This window comes from Corythoichthys intestinalis, chromosome 19 (genome assembly GCF_030265065.1).
Source record: "Corythoichthys intestinalis isolate RoL2023-P3 chromosome 19, ASM3026506v1, whole genome shotgun sequence".
NCBI lineage: Eukaryota > Metazoa > Chordata > Actinopteri > Syngnathiformes > Syngnathidae > Corythoichthys > Corythoichthys intestinalis.
Window position 1 is genome coordinate 41,525,128 of NC_080413.1, and position 26,660 is coordinate 41,551,787.

The following is a 26,660-nucleotide window of genomic DNA, read 5'->3' on the forward strand; positions in this document are numbered from 1 at the left end:
GATCTCACTGTCAAAAGGCTTAAATGGCTTTTTTGAACTAAGTTTGAGGATTGCGCTCAAACCAAATGTCCTAGCACCAAATTTCCAAATGTAACTACTAGATTGTGATACAATACACTATTGGGTGAAGTTTGGTTCACTTCTGCGGAGCGGTTTGGGAGTTAACATCAAAATTACATTTCTCGGCCGAAGTGAGTAGAGCTCACTGTCAAAAGGCTTAAATGGCTTTTTTTTAACTAAGTTTGAGGATTGCGCTCAAACCAAATGTCCTAGAACCAAATTTACAAATGTAACGACTAGATTGTGATACAATACACTATTGGGTGAAGTTCGGTTCACTTCTGCGCAGCGGTTTGTGAGTTAACATCAAAATTACATTTCTCGGCCGAAGTGAATAGATCTCACTGTCAAAAGGCTTAAATGGCTTTTTTGAACTAAGTTTGAGGATTGCGCTCAAACCAAATGTCCTAGAACCAAATTTCCAAATGTAACTACGAGATTGTGATACAATACACTATTGGGTGAAGTTTGGTTCACTTCTGCGCAGCGGTTTGGGAAATTGCCAAATGTAAATACTAGCTTGTGATACAATACACTATTGGGTGAAGTTTGGTTCACTTCTGCGCAGCGGTTTGGGAGTTAACATCAAAATTACATTTCTCGGCCCAAGTGAATAGATCTCACTGTCAAAAGGCTTAAATGGCTTTTTTGAAATAAGTTTGAGGATTGCGCTCAAGCCAAATGTCCTAGAGCCAAATTTTCAAATGTAACTACTAGATTGTGATACAATACACTATTGGGTGAAGTTTAGTTAACTTCTGCGCAGCGGTTTGGGAGTTAACATCAAAATTACATTTCTCGGCCGAAGTGAGTAGAGCTCACTGTCAAAAGGCGTAAATGGCTTTTTTGAACTAAGTTTGAGGATTGCGCTCAAACCAAATGTCCTAGAACCAAATTTCCAGATGTAACTACTAGATTGTGATACAATACACTATTGGGTGAAGTTTGGTTCACTTCTGCGCAGCGGTTTGGGAGTTAACATCAAAATGACATTTCTCGGCCGAAGTGAGTAGAGCTCACTGTGCAAGGCTTAAATGGCTTTTTTGAACTAAGTTTGAGGATTGCGCTCAAACCAAATGTCCTAGAACCAAATTTCCAAATGTAACTACTAGATTGTGATACAATACACTATTGGTTGAAGTTTGGTTCACTTCTGCGCAGCGGTTTGGGAGTTAACATCAAAATTACATTTCTCGGCCGAAGTGAGTAGAGCTCACTGTCAAAAGGCGTAAATGGCTTTTTGAACTAAGTTTGAGGATTACGCTCAAACCAAATGTCCTTGAACCAAATTTCCAAATGTAACTACTAGATTGCGATACAATACACTATTGGGAGAAGTTTGGTTCACTTCTGCGCAGCGGTTTGGGAGTTAACATCAAAATTACATTTCTCGGCGGAAGTGAATTGATCTAACTGTCAAAAGGCGTAAATGGCTTTTCTGAACTAAGTTTAAGGATTGCGCTCAAACCAAATGTCCTAGAACCAAATTTCCAAATGTAACTACTAGATTGTGATACAATACACTATTGGGTGAAGTTTAGTTCACTTCTGCGCAGCGGTTTGGGAGTTAACATCAAAATGACATTTCTCGGCCGAAGTGAGTAGAGCTCACTGTCAAAAGGCTTAAATGGCTTTTTTGAACTAAGTTTGAGGATTGCGCTCAAACCAAATGTCCGAGAACAACATTTCCAAATGTAACTACTAGATTGTTATACAATACACTATAGGGTGAAGTTTGGTTCACTTCTGCGCAGCGGTTTGGGAGTTAACATCAAAATTACATTTATCGGCCGAAGTGAATAGATCTCACTGTCAAAAGGCTTAAATGGCTTTTTTGAACTAAGTTTGAGGATTGCGCTCAAACCAAATGTACTAGAAGCAAATTTCCAAATGTAACTACTAGATTGTGATACAATACACTATTGGGTGACGTTTGGTTCACTTCTGCGCAGCGGTTTGGGAGTTAACATCAAAATTACATTTCTCGGCCCAAGTGAATAGATCTCACTGTCAAAAGGCTTAAATGGCTTTTTTGAAATAAGTTTGAGGATTGCGCTCAAGCCAAATGTCCTAGAGCCAAATTTCCAAATGTAACTACTAGATTGTGATACAATACACTATTGGGTGAAGTTTGGTTCACTTCTGCGGAGCGGTTTTGGAGTTAACATCAAAATTAAATTTCTCGGCCGAAGTGAGTAGAGCTCACTGTCAAAAGGCGTAAATGGCTTTTTTGAACTAAGTTTGAGGATTGCGCACAAACCAAATGTCCTAGAACCAAATTTACAGATGTAACTACTAGATTGTGGTACAATACACTATTGGGTGAAGTTTGGTTCACTTCTGCGCAGCGGTTTGCGAGTTAACTTCAAAATTACATTTCTCGGCCGAAGTGAATAGATCTCACTGTCAAAAGGCTTAAATGGCTTTTTTGAACTAAGTTTGAGGATTGCACTCAAACCAAATGTCCTAGAACCAAATTTCCAAATGTAACTACTAGATTGTTATACAATACACTATTGGGTGAAGTTTGGTTCACTTCTGTGCAGCGGTTTGGGAGTGAACATCAAAATTACATTTCTTGGCCGAAGTGAGTAGAGCTCAGTGTCAAAAGGCTTAAATGGCTTTTTTTAACTAAGTTTGAGGATTGCGCTCAAACCAAATGTCCTAGACCCAAATTTCCAAATGTAACTACTAGATTGTGATACAATACACTATTGGGTGAAGTTCGATTCACTTCTGCGCAGCGGTTTGGGAGTTAACATCAATATTACATTTCTCGGCCGAAGTGAATTGATCTCACTGTCAAAAGGCTTAAATGGCTTTTTTTAACTAAGTTTGAGGATTGCGCTCAAACCAAATGTCCTAGAACCAAATTTACAAATGTATAGACTAGATTGTGATACAATACACTATTGGGTGAAGTTCGGTTCACTTCTGCGCAGCGGTTTGTGAGTTAACATCAAAATTACATTTCTCGGCCGAAGTGAATAGATCTCACTGTCAAAAGGCTTAAATGGCTTTTTTGAACTAAGTTTGAGGATTGCGCTCAAACCAAATGTCCTAGAACCAAATTTCCAAATGTAACTACTAGATTGTGATACAATACACTATTGGGTGAAGTTTGGTTCACTTCTGCGGAGCGGTTTGGGAGTTAACATCAAAATTACATTTCTCGGCCGAAGTGAGTAGAGCTCACTGTCAAAAGGCTTAAATGGCTTTTTTTTAACTAAGTTTGAGGATTGCGCTCAAACCAAATGTCCTAGAACCAAATTTACAAATGTAACGACTAGATTGTGATACAATACACTATTGGGTGAAGTTCGGTTCACTTCTGCGCAGCGGTTTGTGAGTTAACATCAAAATTACATTTCTCGGCCGAAGTGAATAGATCTCACTGTCAAAAGGCTTAAATGGTTTTTTTGAACTAAGTTTGAGGATTGCGCTCAAACCAAATTTCCTAGAACAAAATATCCAAATGTAACTACTAGATTGTGATACAATACACTATGGGTGAAGTTTGGTTCACTTCTGCGCAGCGGTTTTGGAGTTAACATCAAAATTAAATTTCTCGGCCGAAGTGAGTAGAGCTCACTGTCAAAAGGCGTAAATGGCTTTTTTGAACTAAGTTTGAGGATTGCGCTCAAACCAAATGTCCTAGAACCAAATTTCCAGATGTAACTACTAGATTGTGATACAATACACTATTGGGTGAAGTTTGGTTCACTTCTGCGCAGCGGTTTGGGAGTTAACATCAAAATGACATTTCTCGGCCGAAGTGAGTAGAGCTCACTGTGCAAGGCTTAAATGGCTTTTTTGAACTAAGTTTGAGGATTGCGCTCAAACCAAATGTCCTAGAACCAAATTTCCAAATGTAACTACTAGACTGTGATACAATACACTATTGGTTGAAGTTTGGTTCACTTCTGCGCAGCGGTTTGGGAGTTAACATCAAAATTACATTTCTCGGCCGAAGTGAGTAGAGCTCACTGTCAAAAGGCGTAAATGGCTTTTTGAACTAAGTTTGAGGATTACGCTCAAACCAAATGTCCTAGAACCAAATTTCCAAATGTAACTACTAGATTGCGATACAATACACTATTGGGTGAAGTTTGGTTCACTTCTGCGCAGCGGTTTGGGAGTTAACATCAAAATTACATTTCTCGGCGGAAGTGAATTGATCTAACTGTCAAAAGGCGTAAATGGCTTTTTTGAACTAAGTTTAAGGATTGCGCTCAAACCAAATGTCCTAGAACCAAATTTCCAAATGTAACTACTAGATTGTGATACAATACACTATTGGGTGAAGTTTAGTTCACTTCTGCGCAGCGGTTTGGGAGTTAACATCAAAATGACATTTCTCGGCCGAAGTGAGTAGAGCTCACTGTCAAAAGGCTTAAATGGCTTTTTTGAACTAAGTTTGAGGATTGCGCTCAAACCAAATGTCCGAGAACAACATTTCCAAATGTAACTACTAGATTGTTATACAATACACTATAGGGTGAAGTTTGGTTCACTTCTGCGCAGCGGTTTGGGAGTTAACATCAAAATTACATTTATCGGCCGAAGTGAATAGATCTCACTGTCAAAAGGCTTAAATGGCTTTTTTGAACTAAGTTTGAGGATTGCGCTCAAACCAAATGTACTAGAAGCAAATTTCCAAATGTAACTACTAGATTGTGATACAATACACTATTGGGTGAAGTTTGGTTCACTTCTGCGCAGCGGTTTGGGAGTTAACATCAAAATTACATTTCTCGGCCCAAGTGAATAGATCTCACTGTCAAAAGGCTTAAATGGCTTTTTTGAAATAAGTTTGAGGATTGCGCTCAAGCCAAATGTCCTAGAGCCAAATTTCCAAATGTAACTACTAGATTGTGATACTATACACTATTGGGTGAAGTTTGGTTCACTTCTGCGGAGCGGTTTTGGAGTTAACATCAAAATTAAATTTCTCGGCCGAAGTGAGTAGAGCTCACTGTCAAAAGGCGTAAATGGCTTTTTTGAACTAAGTTTGAGGATTGCGCACAAACCAAATGTCCTAGAACCAATTTACAGATGTAACTACTAGATTGTGGTACAATACACTATTGGGTGAAGTTTGGTTCACTTCTGCGCAGCGGTTTGCGAGTTAACTTCAAAATTACATTTCTCGGCCGAAGTGAATAGATCTCACTGTCAAAAGGCTTAAATGGCTTTTTTGAACTAAGTTTGAGGATTGGACTCAAACCAAATGTCCTAGAACCAAATTTCCAAATGTAACTACTAGATTGTTATACAGTACAATACACTATTGGGTGAAGTTTGGTTCACTTCTGTGCAGCGGTTTGGGAGTGAACATCAAAATTACATTTCTTGGCCGAAGTGAGTACAGCTCAGTGTCAAAAGGCTTAAATGGCTTTTTTTAACTAAGTTTGAGGATTGCGCTCAAACCAAATGTCCTAGACCCAAATTTCCAAATGTAACTACTAGATTGTGATACAATACACTATTGGGTGAAGTTCGATTCACTTCTGCGCAGCGGTTTGGGAGTTAACATCAAAATTACATTTCTCGGCCGAAGTGAATTGATCTCACTGTCAAAAGGCTTAAATGGCTTTTTTTAACTAAGTTTGAGGATTGCGCTCAAACCAAATGTCCTAGAACCAAATTTACAAATGTAACGACTAGATTGTGATACAATACACTATTGGGTGAAGTTCGGTTCACTTTTGCGCAGCGGTTTGTGAGTTAACATCAAAATTACATTTCTCGGCCGAAGTGAATAGATCTCACTGTCAAAAGGCTTAAATGGCTTTTTTGAACTAAGTTTGAGGATTGCGCTCAAACCAAATGTCCTAGAACCAAATTTCCAAATGTAACTACTAGATTGTGATACAATACACTATTAGGTGAAGTTTGGTTCACTTCTGCGGAGCGGTTTGGGAGTTAACATCAAAATTACATTTCTCGGCCGAAGTGAGTAGAGCTCACTGTCAAAAGGCTTAAATGGCTTTTTTTTAACTAAGTTTGAGGATTGCGCTCAAACCAAATGTCCTAGAACCAAATTTACAAATGTAACGACTAGATTGTGATACAATACACTATTGGGTGAAGTTCGGTTCACTTCTGCGCAGCGGTTTGTGAGTTAACATCAAAATTACATTTCTCGGCCGAAGTGAATAGATCTCACTGTCAAAAGGCTTAAATGGTTTTTTTGAACTAAGTTTGAGGATTGCGCTCAAACCAAATTTCCTAGAACAAAATATCCAAATGTAACTACTAGATTGTGATACAATACACTATGGGTGAAGTTTGGTTCACTTCTGCGCAGCGGTTTTGGAGTTAACATCAAAATTAAATTTCTCGGCCGAAGTGAGTAGAGCTCACTGTCAAAAGGCGTAAATGGCTTTTTTGAACTAAGTTTGAGGATTGCGCTCAAACCAAATGTCCTAGAACCAAATTTCCAGATGTAACTACTAGATTGTGATACAATACACTATTGGGTGAAGTTTGGTTCACTTCTGCGCAGCGGTTTGGGAGTTAACATCAAAATGACATTTCTCGGCCGAAGTGAGTAGAGCTCACTGTGCAAGGCTTAAATGGCTTTTTTGAACTAAGTTTGAGGATTGCGCTCAAACCAAATGTCCTAGAACCAAATTTCCAAATGTAACTACTAGACTGTGATACAATACACTATTGGTTGAAGTTTGGTTCACTTCTGCGCAGCGGTTTGGGAGTTAACATCAAAATTACATTTCTCGGCCGAAGTGAGTAGAGCTCACTGTCAAAAGGCGTAAATGGCTTTTTGAACTAAGTTTGAGGATTACGCTCAAACCAAATGTCCTACAACCAAATTTCCAAATGTAACTACTAGATTGCGATACAATACACTATTGGGTGAAGTTTGGTTCACTTCTGCGCAGCGGTTTGGGAGTTAACATCAAAATTACATTTCTCGGCGGAAGTGAATTGATCTAACTGTCAAAAGGCGTAAATGGCTTTTTTGAACTAAGTTTAAGGATTGCGCTCAAACCAAATGTCCTAGAACCAAATTTCCAAATGTAACTACTAGATTGTGATACAATACACTATTGGGTGAAGTTTAGTTCACTTCTGCGCAGCGGTTTGGGAGTTAACATCAAAATGACATTTCTCGGCCGAAGTGAGTAGAGCTCACTGTCAAAAGGCTTAAATGGCTTTTTTGAACTAAGTTTGAGGATTGCGCTCAAACCAAATGTCCGAGAACAACATTTCCAAATGTAACTACTAGATTGTTATACAATACACTATAGGGTGAAGTTTGGTTCACTTCTGCGCAGCGGTTTGGGAGTTAACATCAAAATTACATTTATCGGCCGAAGTGAATAGATCTCACTGTCAAAAGGCTTAAATGGCTTTTTTGAACTAAGTTTGAGGATTGCGCTCAAACCAAATGTACTAGAAGCAAATTTCCAAATGTAACTACTAGATTGTGATACAATACACTATTGGGTGAAGTTTGGTTCACTTCTGCGCAGCGGTTTGGGAGTTAACATCAAAATTACATTTCTCGGCCCAAGTGAATAGATCTCACTGTCAAAAGGCTTAAATGGCTTTTTTGAAATAAGTTTGAGGATTGCGCTCAAGCCAAATGTCCTAGAGCCAAATTTCCAAATGTAACTACTAGATTGTGATACAATACACTATTGGGTGAAGTTTGGTTCACTTCTGCGGAGCGGTTTTGGAGTTAACATCAAAATTAAATTTCTCGGCCGAAGTGAGTAGAGCTCACTGTCAAAAGGCGTAAATGGCTTTTTTGAACTAAGTTTGAGGATTGCGCACAAACCAAATGTCCTAGAACCAAATTTACAGATGTAACTACTAGATTGTGGTACAATACACTATTGGGTGAAGTTTGGTTCACTTCTGCGCAGCGGTTTGCGAGTTAACTTCAAAATTACATTTCTTGGCCGAAGTGAGTAGAGCTCAGTGTCAAAAGGCTTAAATGGCTTTTTTTAACTAAGTTTGAGGATTGCGCTCAAACCAAATGTCCTAGACCCAAATTTCCAAATGTAACTACTAGATTGTGATACAATACACTATTGGGTGAAGTTCGATTCACTTCTGCGCAGCGGTTTGGGAGTTAACATCAAAATTACATTTCTCGGCCGAAGTGAATTGATCTCACTGTCAAAAGGCTTAAATGGCTTTTTTTAACTAAGTTTGAGGATTGCGCTCAAACCAAATGTCCTAGAACCAAATTTACAAATGTAACGACTAGATTGTGATACAATACACTATTGGGTGAAGTTCGGTTCACTTCTGCGCAGCGGTTTGTGAGTTAACATCAAAATTACATTTCTCGGCCGAAGTGAATAGATCTCACTGTCAAAAGGCTTAAATGGCTTTTTTGAACTAAGTTTGAGGATTGCGCTCAAACCAAATGTCCTAGAACCAAATTTCCAAATGTAACTACTAGATTGTGATACAATACACTATTGGGTGAAGTTTGGTTCACTTCTGCGGAGCGGTTTGGGAGTTAACATCAAAATTACATTTCTCGGCCGAAGTGAGTAGAGCTCACTGTCAAAAGGCTTAAATGGCTTTTTTTTAACTAAGTTTGAGGATTGCGCTCAAACCAAATGTCCTAGAACCAAATTTACAAATGTAACGACTAGATTGTGATACAATACACTATTGGGTGAAGTTCGGTTCACTTCTGCGCAGCGGTTTGTGAGTTAACATCAAAATTACATTTCTCGGCCGAAGTGAATAGATCTCACTGTCAAAAGGCTTAAATGGCTTTTTTGAACTAAGTTTGAGGATTGCGCTCAAACCAAATGTCCTAGAACCAAATTTCCAAATGTAACTACTAGATTGTGATACAATACACTATTGGGTGAAGTTTGGTTCACTTCTGCGGAGCGGTTTGGGAGTTAACATCAAAATTACATTTCTCGGCTGAAGTGAGTAGAGCTCACTGTCAAAAGGCGTAAATGGCTTTTTTTTTTAACTAAGTTTGAGGATTACGCTCAAACCAAATGTCCTAGAACAAAATTTCCAGATGTAACAACTAGATTGTGATACAATACACTACTGGGTGAAGTTTGGTTCACTTCTGCGCAGCGGTTTTGGAGTTAACATCAAAATTAAATTTCTCGGCCGAAGTGAGTAGAGCTCACTGTCAAAAGGCGTAAATGGCTTTTTTGAACTAAGTTTGAGGATTGCGCTCAAACCAAATGTCCTAGAACCAAATTTCCAAATGTAACTACTGGACTGTGATACAATACACTATTGGGTGAAGTTTGGTTCACTTCTGCGCAGCGGTTTGGGAGTTAACATCAAAATTACATTTTTCGGCGGAAGTGAACTGATCTGTCAAAAGGCGTAAATGGCTTTTTTGAACTTCCCAAGTTTGAGGATTGCGCTCAAACCAAATGTACTAGAAGCACATTTCCAAATGTAACTACTAGATTGTGATACAATACACTATTGGGTGAAGTTTAGTTCACTTCTGCGCAGCGGTTTGGGAGTTAACATCAAAATGACATTTCTCGGCCGAAGTGAGTAGAGCTCACTGTCAAAAGGCTTAAATGGCTTTTTTGAACTAAGTTTGAGGATTGCGCTCAAACCAAATGTCCTAGAACAACATTTCCAAATGTAACTATTAGATTGTTATACAATACACTATTGGGTGAAGTTCGGTTCACTTCTGCGCAGCGGTTTGGGAGTTAACATCAAAATTACATTTCTCGGCCATATCGCGTAGATCTCACTGTGAAAAGGCTTAAATGGCTTTTTTGACCTAAGTTTGAGGATTGCGCTCAAATCAAATGTCCTAGAACCAAATTTCCACATGTAACTACTAGATTGTGATACAATACACTATTGGGTGAAGTTTGGTTGACTTCTGCGCAGCGGTTTGGGAGTTAACATCCAAATTACATTTCTCGGTCATATCGCATAGATCTCACTGTGAAAAGGCTTAAATGACTTTTTTAATTAAGTTTGATGATTGCGCTCAAACCAAATGTCCTAGAACGAAATTTCCAAATGTAACTTCTAGATTGTGATACAATACACTATTGGGTGAAGTTTGGTTGACTTCTGCGCAGCGGTTTGGGAGTTAACATCAAAATTACATTTCTCGGCCATATTGCGTAGATCTCACTGTGAAAAGGCTTAAATGGCTTTTTTGACCTAAGTTTGAGGATTGCGCTCAAATCAAATGTCCTAGAACCAAATTTCTACATGTAACTACTAGATTGTGATACAATACACTATTGGGTGAAGTTTGGTTTACTTCTGCGCAGCGGTTTGGGAGTTAACATCAAAATTACATTTCTCAGCCATATCGCGTAGATCTCACTGTGAAAAGGCTTAAATGACTTTTTTTTAACTAAGTTTGAAGATTGCGCTCAAACCAAATGTCCTAGAACTAAATTTCCAAATGTAACTACTAGATTGTGATAAAATACACTATTGGGTGAAGTTTGGTTGACTTCTGCGCAGCGGTTTGGGAGTTAACATCAAAATTACATTTCTCGGCCATATCGCGTAGATCTCACTGTGAAAAGGCTTAAATGGCTTTTTTGACCTAAGTTTGAGGATTGCGCTCAAATCAAATGTCCTAGAACCAAATTTCCACATGTAACTACTAGATTGTGATACAATACACTATTGGGTGAAGTTTGGTTTACTTCTGCGCAGCGGTTTGGGAGTTAACATCAAAATTACATTTCTCGGCAATATCGCATAGATCTCACTGTGAAAAGGCTTAAATGACTTTTTTAATTAAGTTTGATGATTGCGCTCAAACCAAATGTCCTAGAACGAAATTTCCACATGTAACTACTAGATTGTGATACAATACACTATTGGGTGAAGTTTGGTTGACTTCTGCGCAGCGGTTTGGGAGTTAACATCAAAATTACATTTCTCGGCCATATCGCGTAGATCTCACTGTGAAAAGGCTTAAATGGCTTTTTTGACTTAAGTTTGAGGATTGCACTCAAATTAAATGTCCTAGAACCAAATTTCCACATGTAACTACTAGATTGTGATACAATACACTATTGGGTGAAGTTTGGTTGACTTCTGCGCAGCGGTTTGGGAGTTAACATCAAAATTACATTTCTCGGCCATATCGCGTAGATCTCACTGTGAAAAGGCTTAAATGGCTTTTTAGACCTAAGTTTGAGGATTGCGCTCAAATCAAATGTCCTAGAACCAAATTTCTACATGTAACTACTACATTGTGATACAATACACTATTGGGTGAAGTTTAGTTAACTTCTGCGCAGCGGTTTGGGAGTTAACATCAAAATTACATTTCTCGGCCCAAGTGAATAGATCTCACTGTGAAAAGGCTTAAATGACTTTTTTAATTAAGTTTGAGGATTGCGCTCAAACCAAATGTCCTAGAACAAAATATCCAAATGTAACTACTAGATTGTGATACAATACACTATTGGGTGAAGTTTAGTTCACTTCTGCGCAGCGGTTTGGGAGTTAACATCAAAATGACATTTCTCGGCCGAAGTGAGTAGAGCTCACTGTCAAAAGGCTTAAATGGCTTTTTTGAACTAAGTTTGAGGATTGCGCTCAAACCAAATGTCCGAGAACAACATTTCCAAATGTAACTACTAGATTGTTATACAATACACTATAGGGTGAAGTTTGGTTCACTTCTGCGCAGCGGTTTGGGAGTTAACATCAAAATTACATTTATCGGCCGAAGTGAATAGATCTCACTGTCAAAAGGCTTAAATGGCTTTTTTGAACTAAGTTTGAGGATTATACTCAAACCAAATGTACTAGAAGCAAATTTCCAAATGTAACTACTAGATTGTGATACAATACACTATTGGGTGAAGTTTGGTTCACTTCTGCGCAGCGGTTTGGGAGTTAACATCAAAATTACATTTCTCGGCCCAAGTGAATAGATCTCACTGTCAAAAGGCTTAAATGGCTTTTTTGAAATAAGTTTGAGGATTGCGCTCAAGCCAAATGTCCTAGAGCCAAATTTCCAAATGTAACTACTAGATTGTGATACAATACACTATTGGGTGAAGTTTGGTTCACTTCTGCGGAGCGGTTTTGGAGTTAACATCAAAATTAAATTTCTCGGCCGAAGTGAGTAGAGCTCACTGTCAAAAGGCGTAAATGGCTTTTTTGAACTAAGTTTGAGGATTGCGCACAAACCAAATGTCCTAGAACCAAATTTACAGATGTAACTACTAGATTGTGGTACAATACACTATTGGGTGAAGTTTGGTTCACTTCTGCGCAGCGGTTTGCGAGTTAACTTCAAAATTACATTTCTCGGCCGAAGTGAATAGATCTCACTGTCAAAAGGCTTAAATGGCTTTTTTGAACTAAGTTTGAGGATTGCACTCAAACCAAATGTCCTAGAACCAAATTTCCAAATGTAACTACTAGATTGTTATACAATACACTATTGGGTGAAGTTTGGTTCACTTCTGTGCAGCGGTTTGGGAGTGAACATCAAAATTACATTTCTTGGCCGAAGTGAGTAGAGCTCAGTGTCAAAAGGCTTAAATGGCTTTTTTTAACTAAGTTTGAGGATTGCGCTCAAACCAAATGTCCTAGACCCAAATTTCCAAATGTAACTACTAGATTGTGATACAATACACTATTGGGTGAAGTTCGATTCACTTCTGCGCAGCGGTTTGGGAGTTAACATCAAAATTACATTTCTCGGCCGAAGTGAATTGATCTCACTGTCAAAAGGCTTAAATGGCTTTTTTTAACTAAGTTTGAGGATTGCGCTCAAACCAAATGTCCTAGAACCAAATTTACAAATGTAACGACTAGATTGTGATACAATACACTATTGGGTGAAGTTCGGTTCACTTCTGCGCAGCGGTTTGTGAGTTAACATCAAAATTACATTTCTCGGCCGAAGTGAATAGATCTCACTGTCAAAAGGCTTAAATGGCTTTTTTGAACTAAGTTTGAGGATTGCGCTCAAACCAAATGTCCTAGAACCAAATTTCCAAATGTAACTACTAGATTGTGATACAATACACTATTGGGTGAAGTTTGGTTCACTTCTGCGGAGCGGTTTGGGAGTTAACATCAAAATTACATTTCTCGGCCGAAGTGAGTAGAGCTCACTGTCAAAAGGCTTAAATGGCTTTTTTTTAACTAAGTTTGAGGATTGCGCTCAAACCAAATGTCCTAGAACCAAATTTACAAATGTAACGACTAGATTGTGATACAATACACTATTGGGTGAAGTTCGGTTCACTTCTGCGCAGCGGTTTGTGAGTTAACATCAAAATTACATTTCTCGGCCGAAGTGAATAGATCTCACTGTCAAAAGGCTTAAATGGCTTTTTTGAACTAAGTTTGAGGATTGCGCTCAAACCAAATGTCCTAGAACCAAATTTCCAAATGTAACTACTAGATTGTGATACAATACACTATTGGGTGAAGTTTGGTTCACTTCTGCGGAGCGGTTTGGGAGTTAACATCAAAATTACATTTCTCGGCTGAAGTGAGTAGAGCTCACTGTCAAAAGGCGTAAATGGCTTTTTTTTTTAACTAAGTTTGAGGATTACGCTCAAACCAAATGTCCTAGAACAAAATTTCCAGATGTAACAACTAGATTGTGATACAATACACTACTGGGTGAAGTTTGGTTCACTTCTGCGCAGCGGTTTTGGAGTTAACATCAAAATTAAATTTCTCGGCCGAAGTGAGTAGAGCTCACTGTCAAAAGGCGTAAATGGCTTTTTTGAACTAAGTTTGAGGATTGCGCTCAAACCAAATGTCCTAGACCCAAATTTCCAAATGTAACTACTAGATTGTGATACAATACACTATTGAGTGAAGTTCGATTCACTTCTGCGCAGCGGTTTGGGAGTTAACATCAAAATGACATTTCTCGGCCGAAGTGAGTAGAGCTCACTGTCAAAAGGCTTAAATGGCTTTTTTGAGCTAAGTTTGAGGATTGCGCTCAAATCAAATGTCCTAGAACAACATTTCCAAATGTAACTACTAGATTGTTATACAATACACTATTGGGTGAAGTTTGGTTCACTTCTGCGCAGCGGTTTGGGAGTTAACATCAAAATTACATTTCTCGGCCGAAGTGAATAGATCTCACTGTCAAAAGGCTTAAATGGCTTTTTTGAACTAAGTTTGAGGATTGCGCTCAAACCAAATGTCCTAGAACCAAATTTCCAAATGTAACTACTGGACTGTGATACAATACACTATTGGGTGAAGTTTGGTTCACTTCTGCGCAGCGGTTTGGGAGTTAACATCAAAATTACATTTTTCGGCGGAAGTGAACTGATCTGTCAAAAGGCGTAAATGGCTTTTTTGAACTTCCCAAGTTTGAGGATTGCGCTCAAACCAAATGTACTAGAAGCACATTTCCAAATGTAACTACTAGATTGTGATACAATACACTATTGGGTGAAGTTTAGTTCACTTCTGCGCAGCGGTTTGGGAGTTAACATCAAAATGACATTTCTCGGCCGAAGTGAGTAGAGCTCACTGTCAAAAGGCTTAAATGGCTTTTTTGAACTAAGTTTGAGGATTGCGCTCAAACCAAATGTCCTAGAACAACATTTCCAAATGTAACTATTAGATTGTTATACAATACACTATTGGGTGAAGTTCGGTTCACTTCTGCGCAGCGGTTTGGGAGTTAACATCAAAATTACATTTCTCGGCCATATCGCGTAGATCTCACTGTGAAAAGGCTTAAATGGCTTTTTTGACCTAAGTTTGAGGATTGCGCTCAAATCAAATGTCCTAGAACCAAATTTCCACATGTAACTACTAGATTGTGATACAATACACTATTGGGTGAAGTTTGGTTGACTTCTGCGCAGCGGTTTGGGAGTTAACATCCAAATTACATTTCTCGGTCATATCGCATAGATCTCACTGTGAAAAGGCTTAAATGACTTTTTTAATTAAGTTTGATGATTGCGCTCAAACCAAATGTCCTAGAACGAAATTTCCAAATGTAACTTCTAGATTGTGATACAATACACTATTGGGTGAAGTTTGGTTGACTTCTGCGCAGCGGTTTGGGAGTGAACATCAAAATTACATTTCTCGGCCATATTGCGTAGATCTCACTGTGAAAAGGCTTAAATGGCTTTTTTGACCTAAGTTTGAGGATTGCGCTCAAATCAAATGTCCTAGAACCAAATTTCTACATGTAACTACTAGATTGTGATACAATACACTATTGGGTGAAGTTTGGTTTACTTCTGCGCAGCGGTTTGGGAGTTAACATCAAAATTACATTTCTCAGCCATATCGCGTAGATCTCACTGTGAAAAGGCTTAAATGACATTTTTTTAACTAAGTTTGAAGATTGCGCTCAAACCAAATGTCCTAGAACTAAATTTCCAAATGTAACTACTAGATTGTGATAAAATACACTATTGGGTGAAGTTTGGTTGACTTCTGCGCAGCGGTTTGGGAGTTAACATCAAAATTACATTTCTCGGCCATATCGCATAGATCTCACTGTGAAAAGGCTTAAATGACTTTTTTAATTAAGTTTGATGATTGCGCTCAAACCAAATGTCCTAGAACGAAATTTCCAAATGTAACTACTAGATTGTGATACAATACACTATTGGGTGAAGTTTGGTTGACTTCTGCGCAGCGGTTTGGGAGTTAACATCAAAATTACATTTCTCGGCCATATCGCGTAGATCTCACTGTGAAAAGGCTTAAATGGCTTTTTTGACCTAAGTTTGAGGATTGCGCTCAAATCAAATGTCCTAGAACCAAATTTCCACATGTAACTACTAGATTGTGATACAATACACTATAGGGTGAAGTTTGGTTTACTTCTGCGCAGCGGTTTGGGAGTTAACATCAAAATTACATTTCTCGGCAATATCGCATAGATCTCACTGTGAAAAGGCTTAAATGACTTTTTTAATTATGTTTGATGATTGCGCTCAAACCAAATGTCCTAGAACGAAATTTCCACATGTAACTACTAGATTGTGATACAATACACTATTGGGTGAAGTTTGGTTGACTTCTGCGCAGCGGTTTGGGAGTTAACATCAAAATTACATTTCTCGGCCATATCGCGTAGATCTCACTGTGAAAAGGCTTAAATGGCTTTTTTGACTTAAGTTTGAGGATTGCACTCAAATTAAATGTCCTAGAACCAAATTTCCACATGTAACTACTAGATTGTGATACAATACACTATTGGGTGAAGTTTGGTTGACTTCTGCGCAGCGGTTTGGGAGTTAACATCAAAATTACATTTCTCGGCCATATCGCGTAGATCTCACTGTGAAAAGGCTTAAATGGCTTTTTAGACCTAAGTTTGAGGATTGCGCTCAAATCAAATGTCCTAGAACCAAATTTCTACATGTAACTACTAGATTGTGATACAATACACTATTGGGTGAAGTTTAGTTAACTTCTGCGCAGCGGTTTGGGAGTTAACATCAAAATTACATTTCTCGGCCCAAGTGAATAGATCTCACTGTGAAAAGGCTTAAATGACTTTTTTAATTAAGTTTGAGGATTGCGCTCAAACCAAATGTCCTAGAACAAAATATCCAAATGTAACTACTAGATTGTGATACAATACACTATGGGTGAAGTTTGGTTCACTTCTGCGCAGCGGTTTTGGAGTTAACATCAAAATTAAATTTCTCGGCCGAAGTGAGTAGAGCTCACTGTCAAAAGGCGTAAATGGCTTTTTTGAACTAAGTTTGAGGATTGCGCTCCAACCAAATGTCCTAGAACCAAATTTCCAGATGTAACTACTAGATTGTGATACAATACACTATTGGGTGAAGTTTGGTTCACTTCTGCGCAGCGGTTTGGGAGTTAACATCAAAATGACATTTCTCGGCCGAAGTGAGTAGAGCTCACTGTGCAAGGCTTAAATGGCTTTTTTGAACTAAGGTTGAGGATTGCGCTCAAACCAAATGTCCTAGAACCAAATTTCCAAATGTAACTACTAGATTGTGATACAATACACTATTGGTTGAAGTTTGGTTCACTTCTGCGCAGCGGTTTGGGAGTTAACATCAAAATTACATTTCTCGGCCGAAGTGAGTAGAGCTCACTGTCAAAAGGCGTAAATGGCTTTTTGAACTAAGTTTGAGGATTACGCTCAAACCAAATGTCCTAGAACCAAATTTCCAAATGTAACTACTAGATTGCGATACAATACACTATTGGGTGAAGTTTGGTTCACTTCTGCGCAGCGGTTTGGGAGTTAACACCAAAATTACATTTCTCGGCGGAAGTGAATTGATCTGTCAAAAGGCGTAAATGGCTTTTTTGAACTAAGTTTAAGGATTGCGCTCAAACCAAATGTCCTAGAACCAAATTTCCAAATGTAACTACTAGATTGTGATACAATACACTATTGGGTGAAGTTTAGTTCACTTCTGCGCAGCGGTTTGGGAGTTAACATCAAAATGACATTTCTCGGCCGAAGTGAGTAGAGCTCACTGTCAAAAGGCTTAAATGGCTTTTTTGAACTAAGTTTGAGGATTGCGCTCAAACCAAATGTCCGAGAACAACATTTCCAAATGTAACTACTAGATTGTTATACAATACACTATTGGGTGAAGTTTGGTTCACTTCTGCGCAGCGGTTTGGGAGTTAACATCAAAATTACATTTCTCGGCCCAAGTGAATTGATCTCACTGTCAAAAGGCTTAAATGGCTTTTTTGAAATAAGTTTGAGGATTGCGCTCAAACCAAATGTCCTAGAACTACATTTCCAAATGTAACTACGAGATTGTGATACAATACACTATTGGGTGAAGTTTGGTTCACTTCTGCGCAGCGGTTTGGGAAATTTCCAAATGTAAATACTAGCTTGTGATACAATACACTATTGGGTGAAGTTTGGTTCACTTCTGCGCAGCGGTTTGGGAGTTAACATCAAAATTACATTTCTCGGCCCAAGTGAATAGATCTCACTGTCAAAAGGCTTAAATGGCTTTTTTGAAATAAGTTTGAGGATTGCGCTCAAGCCAAATGTCCTAGAGCCAAATTTCCAAATGTAACTACTAGATTGTGATACAATACACTATTGGGTGAAGTTTGGTTCACTTCTGCGGAGCGGTTTTGGAGTTAACATCAAAATTAAATTTCTCGGCCGAAGTGAGTAGAGCTCACTGTCAAAAGGCGTAAATGGCTTTTTTGAACTAAGTTTGAGGATTGCGCACAAACCAAATGTCCTAGAACCAAATTTCCAGATGTAACTACTAGATTGTGGTACAATACACTATTGGGTGAAGTTTGGTTCACTTCTGCGCAGCGGTTTGCGAGTTAACTTCAAAATTACATTTCTCGGCCGAAGTGAATAGATCTCACTGTCAAAAGGCTTAAATGGCTTTTTTGAACTAAGTTTGAGGATTGCACTCAAACCAAATGTCCTAGAACCAAATTTCCAAATGTAACTACTAGATTGTTATACAATACACTATTGGGTGAGGTTTGGTTCAATTCTGTGCAGCGGTTTGGGAGTGAACATCAAAATTACATTTCTTGGCCGAAGTGAGTAGAGCTCAGTGTCAAAAGGCTTAAATGGCTTTTTTTAACTAAGTTTGAGGATTGCGCTCAAACCAAATGTCCTAGACCCAAATTTCCAAATGTAACTACTAGATTGTGATACAATACACTATTGGGTGAAGTTCGATTCACTTCTGCGCAGCGGTTTGGGAGTTAACATCAAAATTACATTTCTCGGCCGAAGTGAATAGATCTCACTGTCAAAAGGCTTAAATGGCTTTTTTTAACTAAGTTTGAGGATTGCGCTCAAACCAAATGTCCTAGAACCAAATTTACAAATGTAACGACTAGATTGTGATACAATACACTATTGGGTGAAGTTCGGTTCACTTCTGCGCAGCGGTTTGTGAGTTAACATCAAAATTACATTTCTCGGCCGAAGTGAATAGATCTCACTGTCAAAAGGCTTAAATGGCTTTTTTGAACTAAGTTTGAGGATTGCGCTCAAACCAAATGTCCTAGAACCAAATTTCCAAATGTAACTACTAGATTGTGATACAATACACTATTGGGTGAAGTTTGGTTCACTTCTGCGGAGCGGTTTGGGAGTTAACATCAAAATTACATTTCTCGGCTGAAGTGAGTAGAGCTCACTGTCAAAAGGCGTAAATGGCTTTTTTTTTAACTAAGTTTGAGGATTACGCTCAAACCAAATGTCCTAGAACAAAATTTCCAGATGTAACAACTAGATTGTGATACAATACACTACTGGGTGAAGTTTGGTTCACTTCTGCGCAGCGGTTTTGGAGTTAACATCAAAATTAAATTTCTCGGCCGAAGTGAGTAGAGCTCACTGTCAAAAGGCGTAAATGGCTTTTTTGAACTAAGTTTGAGGATTGCGCTCAAACCAAATGTCCTAGAACCAAATTTCCAGATGTAACAACTAGATTGTGATACAATACACTATTGGGTGAAGTTTGGTTCACTTGTGCGCAGCGGTTTTGTAGTTAACATCAAAATTAAATTTCTCGGCCGAAGTGAATAGATCTCACTGTCAAAAGGCTTAAATGGCTTTTTTGAACTAAGTTTGAGGATTGCACTCAAACCAAATGTCCTAGAACCAAATTTCCAAATGTAACTACTAGATTGTTATACAATACACTATTGGGTGAAGTTTGGTTCACTTCTTTGCAGCGGTTTGGGAGTTGAATCAAAATTACATTTCTTGGCCGAAGTGAGTAGAGCTCAGTGTCAAAAGGCTTAAATGGCTTTTTTGAACTAAGTTTGAGGATTGCGCTCAAACCAAATGTCCTAGACCCAAATTTCCAAATGTAACTACTAGATTGTGATACAATACACTATTGAGTGAAGTTCGATTCACTTCTGCGCAGCGGTTTGGGAGTTAACATCAAAATGACATTTCTCGGCCGAAGTGAGTAGAGCTCACTGTCAAAAGGCTTAAATGGCTTTTTTGAGCTAAGTTTGAGGATTGCGCTCAAATCAAATGTCCTAGAACAACATTTCCAAATGTAACTACTAGATTGTTATACAATACACTATTGGGTGAAGTTTGGTTCACTTCTGCGCAGCGGTTTGGGAGTTAACATCAAAATTACATTTCTCGGCCGAAGTGAATAGATCTCACTGTCAAAAGGCTTAAATGGCTTTTTTTAACTAAGTTTGAGGATTGCGCTCAAACCAAATGTCCTAGAACCAAATTTACAAATGTAACGACTAGATTGTGATACAATACACTATTGGGTGAAGTTCGGTTCACTTCTGCGCAGCGGTTTGTGAGTTAACATCAAAATTACATTTCTCGGCCGAAGTGAATAGATCTCACTGTCAAAAGGCTTAAATGGCTTTTTTGAACTAAGTTTGAGGATTGCGCTCAAACCAAATGTCCTAGAACCAAATTTCCAAATGTAACTACTAGATTGTGATACAATACACTATTTGTAGCTGCCCCTCGGTCCAAAAAGACGAAGTAGTCTCGACTGATGCTCCAGTTTCTTTTATTTTTCTCTCCACTTTTGTTCGCACCATAAGCACCTGGTGCACCGTGAAAACTAGACAATTTTACATACAAAAAATATTATGAGCAAACAAAATTAACATACATTCACAAACAAACCATAAAATATTCAATTATAATTCACTATCTAATACCTTATTTCGCCGACCAAGGGTGCTAAAACAATATGACCTGGTCTGCAGCTTTAATGGACACTCTGAGAAAATGTACAATGGGCGCCATTAGACAAACAAAAGGCAGGCAAAAACGTGCTTAAAACAAATGAATAGAGCACCTAATGTGACACTATATTAACAAAATATTTGTTATATGTTAAATAAAAATTACCTTGAACGATTTTGGATTTATCATTTATCTCTTCACTCGCCTCTAGAACTTTCCCTTTTGCCGTCTTGTGCAACGTACGGCTGCAACGAGCGGTGGCTCCCGCATTCTGAAGCTCTGGCCTTTCTCCTCATTACTTCTACTTCGTGCAGATAAACTAGGGAAGCCTGCGCAACGTTGCCACCCTATGGCGCTTATGGGAATTGCACGAAATAATGATACAGAATGAACAAGCAGACATATATGAATAATTAAATTCAAAACAAATTAACTTTAGAACCTTTAAAGATTATATTAAATTATATTACATTGGAATGCAGATTAGCTGCATTTACACTCCCACCAAATCCTGCTTTGAACAATTTAAATGCTTCTTGCAGGATTTTAAACTCTAATCTGCAACTGATTTTACCTTGTACTTTTACGCTAATAAGTTTGAGTGAGGTAACAGTTCTATTCGCTCTCGAGGAGAAGCACTAACTTTTGAATTCGCCTCTCTATAATCGAAGGTTCGGATGAATGATCCCGAATTCTCAATTTGTGCTCTCCAGTTTGGGTCTTAGCTCTTCTAGCTAATCCATCACTTCATTGAATAGCTTCGACCACTCTTCCTAGTCGCCATTGGTTTCTTGTGAGATTTTCATCATCCATTTGGAGATTGCCACGGGGTTTGAACGATTCCTGTCTAGTCGTGAGCTTCATGAGGCGGTCCCTTCGTTTTCTGCCTTGCGCAGAGAGTTGGATGAGCTTGGCCACAAGTCTGCCCCAACAATAACCCAGAGCCCATTGGGCCATCTGGGTTTGTCCTCGTCTTTGATGGCAGGTCTTGATATGGTAGTGGGCAAGAATCAGCTTGATGACATTGCTGTCCTTTGGAAGGATGATGGGGCATTTTCGTTCCAGACTCAGTGTTGACTTCTTTAACCTTCCACCATCACAGAGTAGATTTCTCTGCAGGATTGGGTCGAGACGGGAAAGAGCTCTCGAGCTTAGTAGATATTCTCCTCTCTGGATCATCTTCAGCTCCTTGGGAAAAGCTTGCTGCTGGACGAGCTTGAGGATGATTTTAGCAGCTCTTTCTGTATCTGTGACAGTCACCAGCTCTCTGTGTGGTTCTTTGGACTCTAGTCTCTTGATTCTTGTGACTACTTTCAAGAGTTTCATCAACAAAGAGATCCGACTTAGACGGTTGAGGAGGTCGACACTATCGTTGGACTTAGTATTACATGCTAGAGCTACCTTAACTTCTGAGTCACCGCAGCCTTTGCAGCTGGCATCGGCAAAGTGATGCAGTCCTGTTCTAATGATGGCACTAAAGTTCTGTGGGTGATAGCATTGTGGAATTACAACTTCTTGTAGCTTCTCGAGACAGAGTTTCCACTTCTCCCACCGTGATCTGAAGTCATTTGGGAGTGGGTCGGACTTCAGCTTCCTCTTCCGACATTGAAGTGGGATGGTGGCAAGCTTCTTGTTGTTTGAAAGAGATGATGGAGAATAATTTTTGAAAGGTAGAAGCATCTCTAAGTGTCTATCCTTCTGCCTAATTTTCTTGCTGAGGAACTGTCCTAAGTTAACATCTTGCGACATATATTTCTCGCAGTTTCTCTCGCTAAAATCTAGCTCAAGGGCTTTCAATTCATCCATGACTGGTGAGGTTGGGATTTCTTTTACAGCAATTCTGTGGACGTAGCTGGTCCTTCCTTGTTTTTCGTGATGCAGATTGGATGGTCCTACAATGCTCCAACCGAGCTCTGTCCGCTGTGCAAACGGTTTGTCTCCTCCACCTATGACAGATTCAATTGGGGCTAGTGCTGCTGGGCAGTTTGATCCAATTAGCAGTCCTACCTCACAATCTTGGAGTGTCGGTATCTGGTTTGTCAAATGCTGTAGGTGACACCACTGCTGGGCTGTCTCTTTTGTCGGGATGTATGACTTATCCACAGGAATAAAGCTCCGTGAGAAGGCTTGGTTTATTTGGATAGGCTTTCCGGAAAGGAGTGCTCGAACCTGCAGCCCACTGACACACTTACTTGGTAAGACAGTGTCAATGGCTGTCATGGTGCTAAGTTTTAACGTCGTTGGTTGGGCTGACTCTACATTCAAGTTGTCGAGCAGATCTTCTAGGATAAAGGTTGCGTCGCTCTGCTGGTCGAGTATAGCATAGGTAAGAACTTCTTGCTGAGGCTCTAATGATGATGACACCAAAACCGGGACTATGCTGGAGGTGGCAGGTACGTACTGTACTGAGGTGTGAGAGTGCACCACGTGGGCTTCTTGACCAAGAGCTTTGTCTGCAGGAGGTGTGTCGTTCGTTATCTCTCTTGTTGTCCTTTGCTTCCTCTCTTCATGCAGGCATGTGGGGTGTCGCCCATGACAGACGCTGCAGATATGTCGCCTTTGACAATTTTTGCTGGTGTGCCCCTTCCTCAAGCATCCGAAACAAAGGTTGTTCTCCTGTATGAAAGCCCTTTTTTCTTCTAAGCTCTTTGATGCGAAGGTTGGGCACCAAACAATACCATGACTTTCATTTTTACAAGCGGCGCATGGTGGTTTTGGCTTAAATGTCTCTTGGGTCTGTTTTATGGGTTCCTTTATCTGTGCAGTTGTACTAAGGGCTCTGGTCCTCTGTGGTGTTCTCGTCTCGTTAGCCTTTGCATTCATGAAGAAGGGAGCGGTGATGGGGTTACAGACAATCCGGACCTCTTTGTTCAGGAAGTCTATGAAGTGCGCCAGATCTGGATAACTGTTTGACTTGTCTAGCTCTTCCACGACGACTCTGCTCCATTTTCGCACAATCCACTCTGGTAATTTTTGGAGTAGTTTCTGGTTCTCCTCACAGTCGTTTAGGATTGATAGTCCTTTGACATGAGGTAGAGCAGCTGCACAACCTTGTAGAAAGTCTGTGAAATCTCTCAGGGATATTGGATCGGTAGCGCTGATCTTCGGCCATTTGGAAAGTTTGTCTCTGAAGGCCTTTTGCACTATAAATGGGTTACCATACCTTTCTTCTAGAACCTTCCAAGCTCCCTGGTATCCATCTTCTGAGGTCCTGTAGAAGAACCCTTCCACTGCCTTTAGAGCCTCTCCAGAGAGATAGGTTTTTAGGTAAAACATTTTCTCTGCTATAGGTATAGGTTTTTGGTCAATGAGTGCCATGAAGGTTGTCTTCCAGTCGACATACCTGATAGGATCACCAGTAAATTTTGTTGGTTCGGGCACAGGTAGGCGGTTTATACTGAGAGAGCTCGCGATGGCCTGAGCTAGGCTGATGGCCTCCACAGGTGTAGCTTTTTGAGAGGGTGCTTGTTGAGGTTGGAAGGACGTTGCATTTGGGTTTAGCGTGTGATTCATCTCTTGGTGAGCTGTATTTAATTCAAATTCTCTTTCGTAATCACTTCCAAAACTGTCATACGCTTTTACCCGCGCTGCTGCTATCTGGACTTCCTTCTCTGCTTGTATCCGAGCTAGCTTTGTTCGTTCCTGTTCTAGCTTCTTGTGCCTCTCAGCTCTTTTCCTCTCAACTTCAGCTAACCTGGCTGCTTCCTCTACCTTTATTGCTGCCTCTGCCACCTTCAATTCACTTTCTAGTTGAATGATCTTTGCTTGTTGAGCCTGGATGTCTTCAATTGCTTTAGCCTGTTCCCTTTTAGCAGCAAGCTCTGCTTCTGCCTCTAAACGCTGACTAGAATGAGATGAGTTGAAACTTGGCTGGCTTTCAGATTGGTCTGAAATTACAGTCTCAGTCTCTGTACGACCAAAAACAGATCCATACTCATCTTTATTTAGCACCATTCTTACCCGTTGTTTCTCTAGCTCTTCATTATATCTTTCACGTGGCTGCATTCGCATATTGACAAGGGTGGTTATCTCTTCAGTTAAATTGTTGCAGGCGTCCATTTTGTTGGCGATCATAGGTGTCGTAGCATGGTTACGCTTGATGGGTTCATATTGTTGACATACTGTTCTGTGTCTTATTTCAATTTCCCTTTCGATATGGCCTAGGTCTTCAGGAGAGCACAAGGATTTTAGTGTCGCTCTACTTTGTTTTGCTGTCTGCTTCCAGGAGTCATATGCCTTAATGAAGGCCTTCTCTCGTTTTTGGGTCTCTTGATGGAGGAATTCTCGACCTTTCTCAGTTAGAGTGCGTTGGCGTCCATCAGGCCTTTCTTGACAAACATCTGAGTTTTGACTAACTATACTGGTACTGGGCATCTCTAATCCCCTTTCAATTGCAGTCTCTAAACTGGGGTCAAATTCGCTCTTTTGTAGAGATTGGGTTGCCTCTTCCTCGTGGAGCGACATACTGTTGCTATGCCTAGCTGTTTTTTTACGAGCAACACTAAAACTGACCGGACAATTAATCAACAATATGTTATTAAACACGTTAATGTTCTTAGTAAGAACCGAACCAGGTCAAAATATATGACTATAAGTTTTGAGCGCTTAATTATAAGCTTATTACACTTCTACAACCCTTTGATGCCGAGAAATTATCAAAAATATGGAATAATCTGGCAAGTTATCTCAAGCAATAATCAAATGCAATCACAATATTATACCCTTGAAGTGCTATAACATTTTCTAAACAGAAAAATATTTTAAATATTTACATTGGTCACTTCAAATATGACATGAGATATAACAACTGCTAAGTAGATGTGTTGAGTCAATACGTGAAAGAGGGATTCTTAAAACGATCCATCAATAAAGTCTCTCAAATTCAACATGAAGGTGAAGTTGAATCTTCTTCCAGTGTTACTTTATATTGTGTGGCAATAAGACCAGGAGTTCATTTGTGATGCTGCAGTTGAACAATGTCACCTGATCACTGGACTGGCTTCAAGAGATGTCTTCGTTGACTTAGCTGAGACGTGGATGCGATAAGTTTTCACTGTAGCTGCCCCTCGGTCCAAAAAGACGAAGTAGTCTCGACTGATGCTCCAGTTTCTTTTATTTTTCTCTCCACTTTTGTTCGCACCATAAGCACCTGGTGCACCGTGAAAACTAGACAATTTTACATACAAAAAATATTATGAGCAAACAAAATTAACATACATTCACAAACAAACCATAAAATATTCAATTATAATTCACTATCTAATACCTTATTTCGCCGACCAAGGGTGCTAAAACAATATGACCTGGTCTGCAGCTTTAATGGACACTCTGAGAAAATGTACAATGGGCGCCATTAGACAAACAAAAGGCAGGCAAAAACGTGCTTAAAACAAATGAATAGAGCACCTAATATGACAATATATTAACAAAATATTTGTTATATGTTAAATAAAAATTACCTTGAACGATTTTGGATTTATCATTTATCTCTTCACTCGCCTCTAGAACTTTCCCTTTTGCCGTCTTGTGCAACGTACGGCTGCAACGAGCGGTGGCTCCCGCATTCTGAAGCTCTGGCCTTTCTCCTCATTACTTCTACTTCGTGCAGATAAACTAGGGAAGCCTGCGCAACGTTGCCACCCTATGGCGCTTATGGGAATTGCACGAAATAATGATACAGAATGAACAAGCAGACATATATGAATAATTAAATTCAAAACAAATTAACTTTAGAACCTTTAAAGATTATATTAAATTATATTACATTGGAATGCAGATTAGCTGCATTTACACTATTGGGTGAAGTTTGGTTCACTTCTGCGGAGCGGTTTGGGAGTTAACATCAAAATTACATTTCTCGGCTGAAGTGAGTAGAGCTCACTGTCAAAAGGCGTAAATGGCTTTTTTTTTAACTAAGTTTGAGGATTACGCTCAAACCAAATGT

At 39.4% G+C, this 26,660-nt stretch overlaps 1 protein-coding gene across 5 annotated transcripts; it reads right to left on the reverse strand.

Annotated features, from left to right (window-relative positions):
* Positions 1-20,517: 20,517 nt before the first annotated feature.
* On the reverse strand, positions 20,518-26,451 carry LOC130907244 (uncharacterized). Of its 5 annotated transcripts, none has more exons than XR_009061430.1 (3): positions 20,882-26,114; positions 20,689-20,750; positions 20,518-20,588 (listed from the first exon to the last, which is right to left on the reverse strand). XR_009061430.1 is itself a non-coding variant. In XM_057822094.1 (3 exons), the coding sequence occupies exon 3, from the start codon at positions 25,178-25,180 to the stop codon at positions 21,464-21,466; it is 3,717 nt and encodes a 1,238-aa protein (XP_057678077.1). In that variant the 5' UTR covers positions 25,181-25,882; positions 25,983-26,044; positions 26,176-26,451; the 3' UTR covers positions 20,518-21,463. The 5 variants fall into 5 exon arrangements, 2 of the variants coding, with proteins under 2 accessions (XP_057678077.1, XP_057678075.1); XM_057822094.1 differs by adding an exon at positions 26,176-26,451 and having other exon boundaries at positions 20,518-25,882; positions 25,983-26,044; XR_009061429.1 differs by having other exon boundaries at positions 20,518-20,750.
* Between the last annotated feature and the right edge of the window lie 209 nt (positions 26,452-26,660).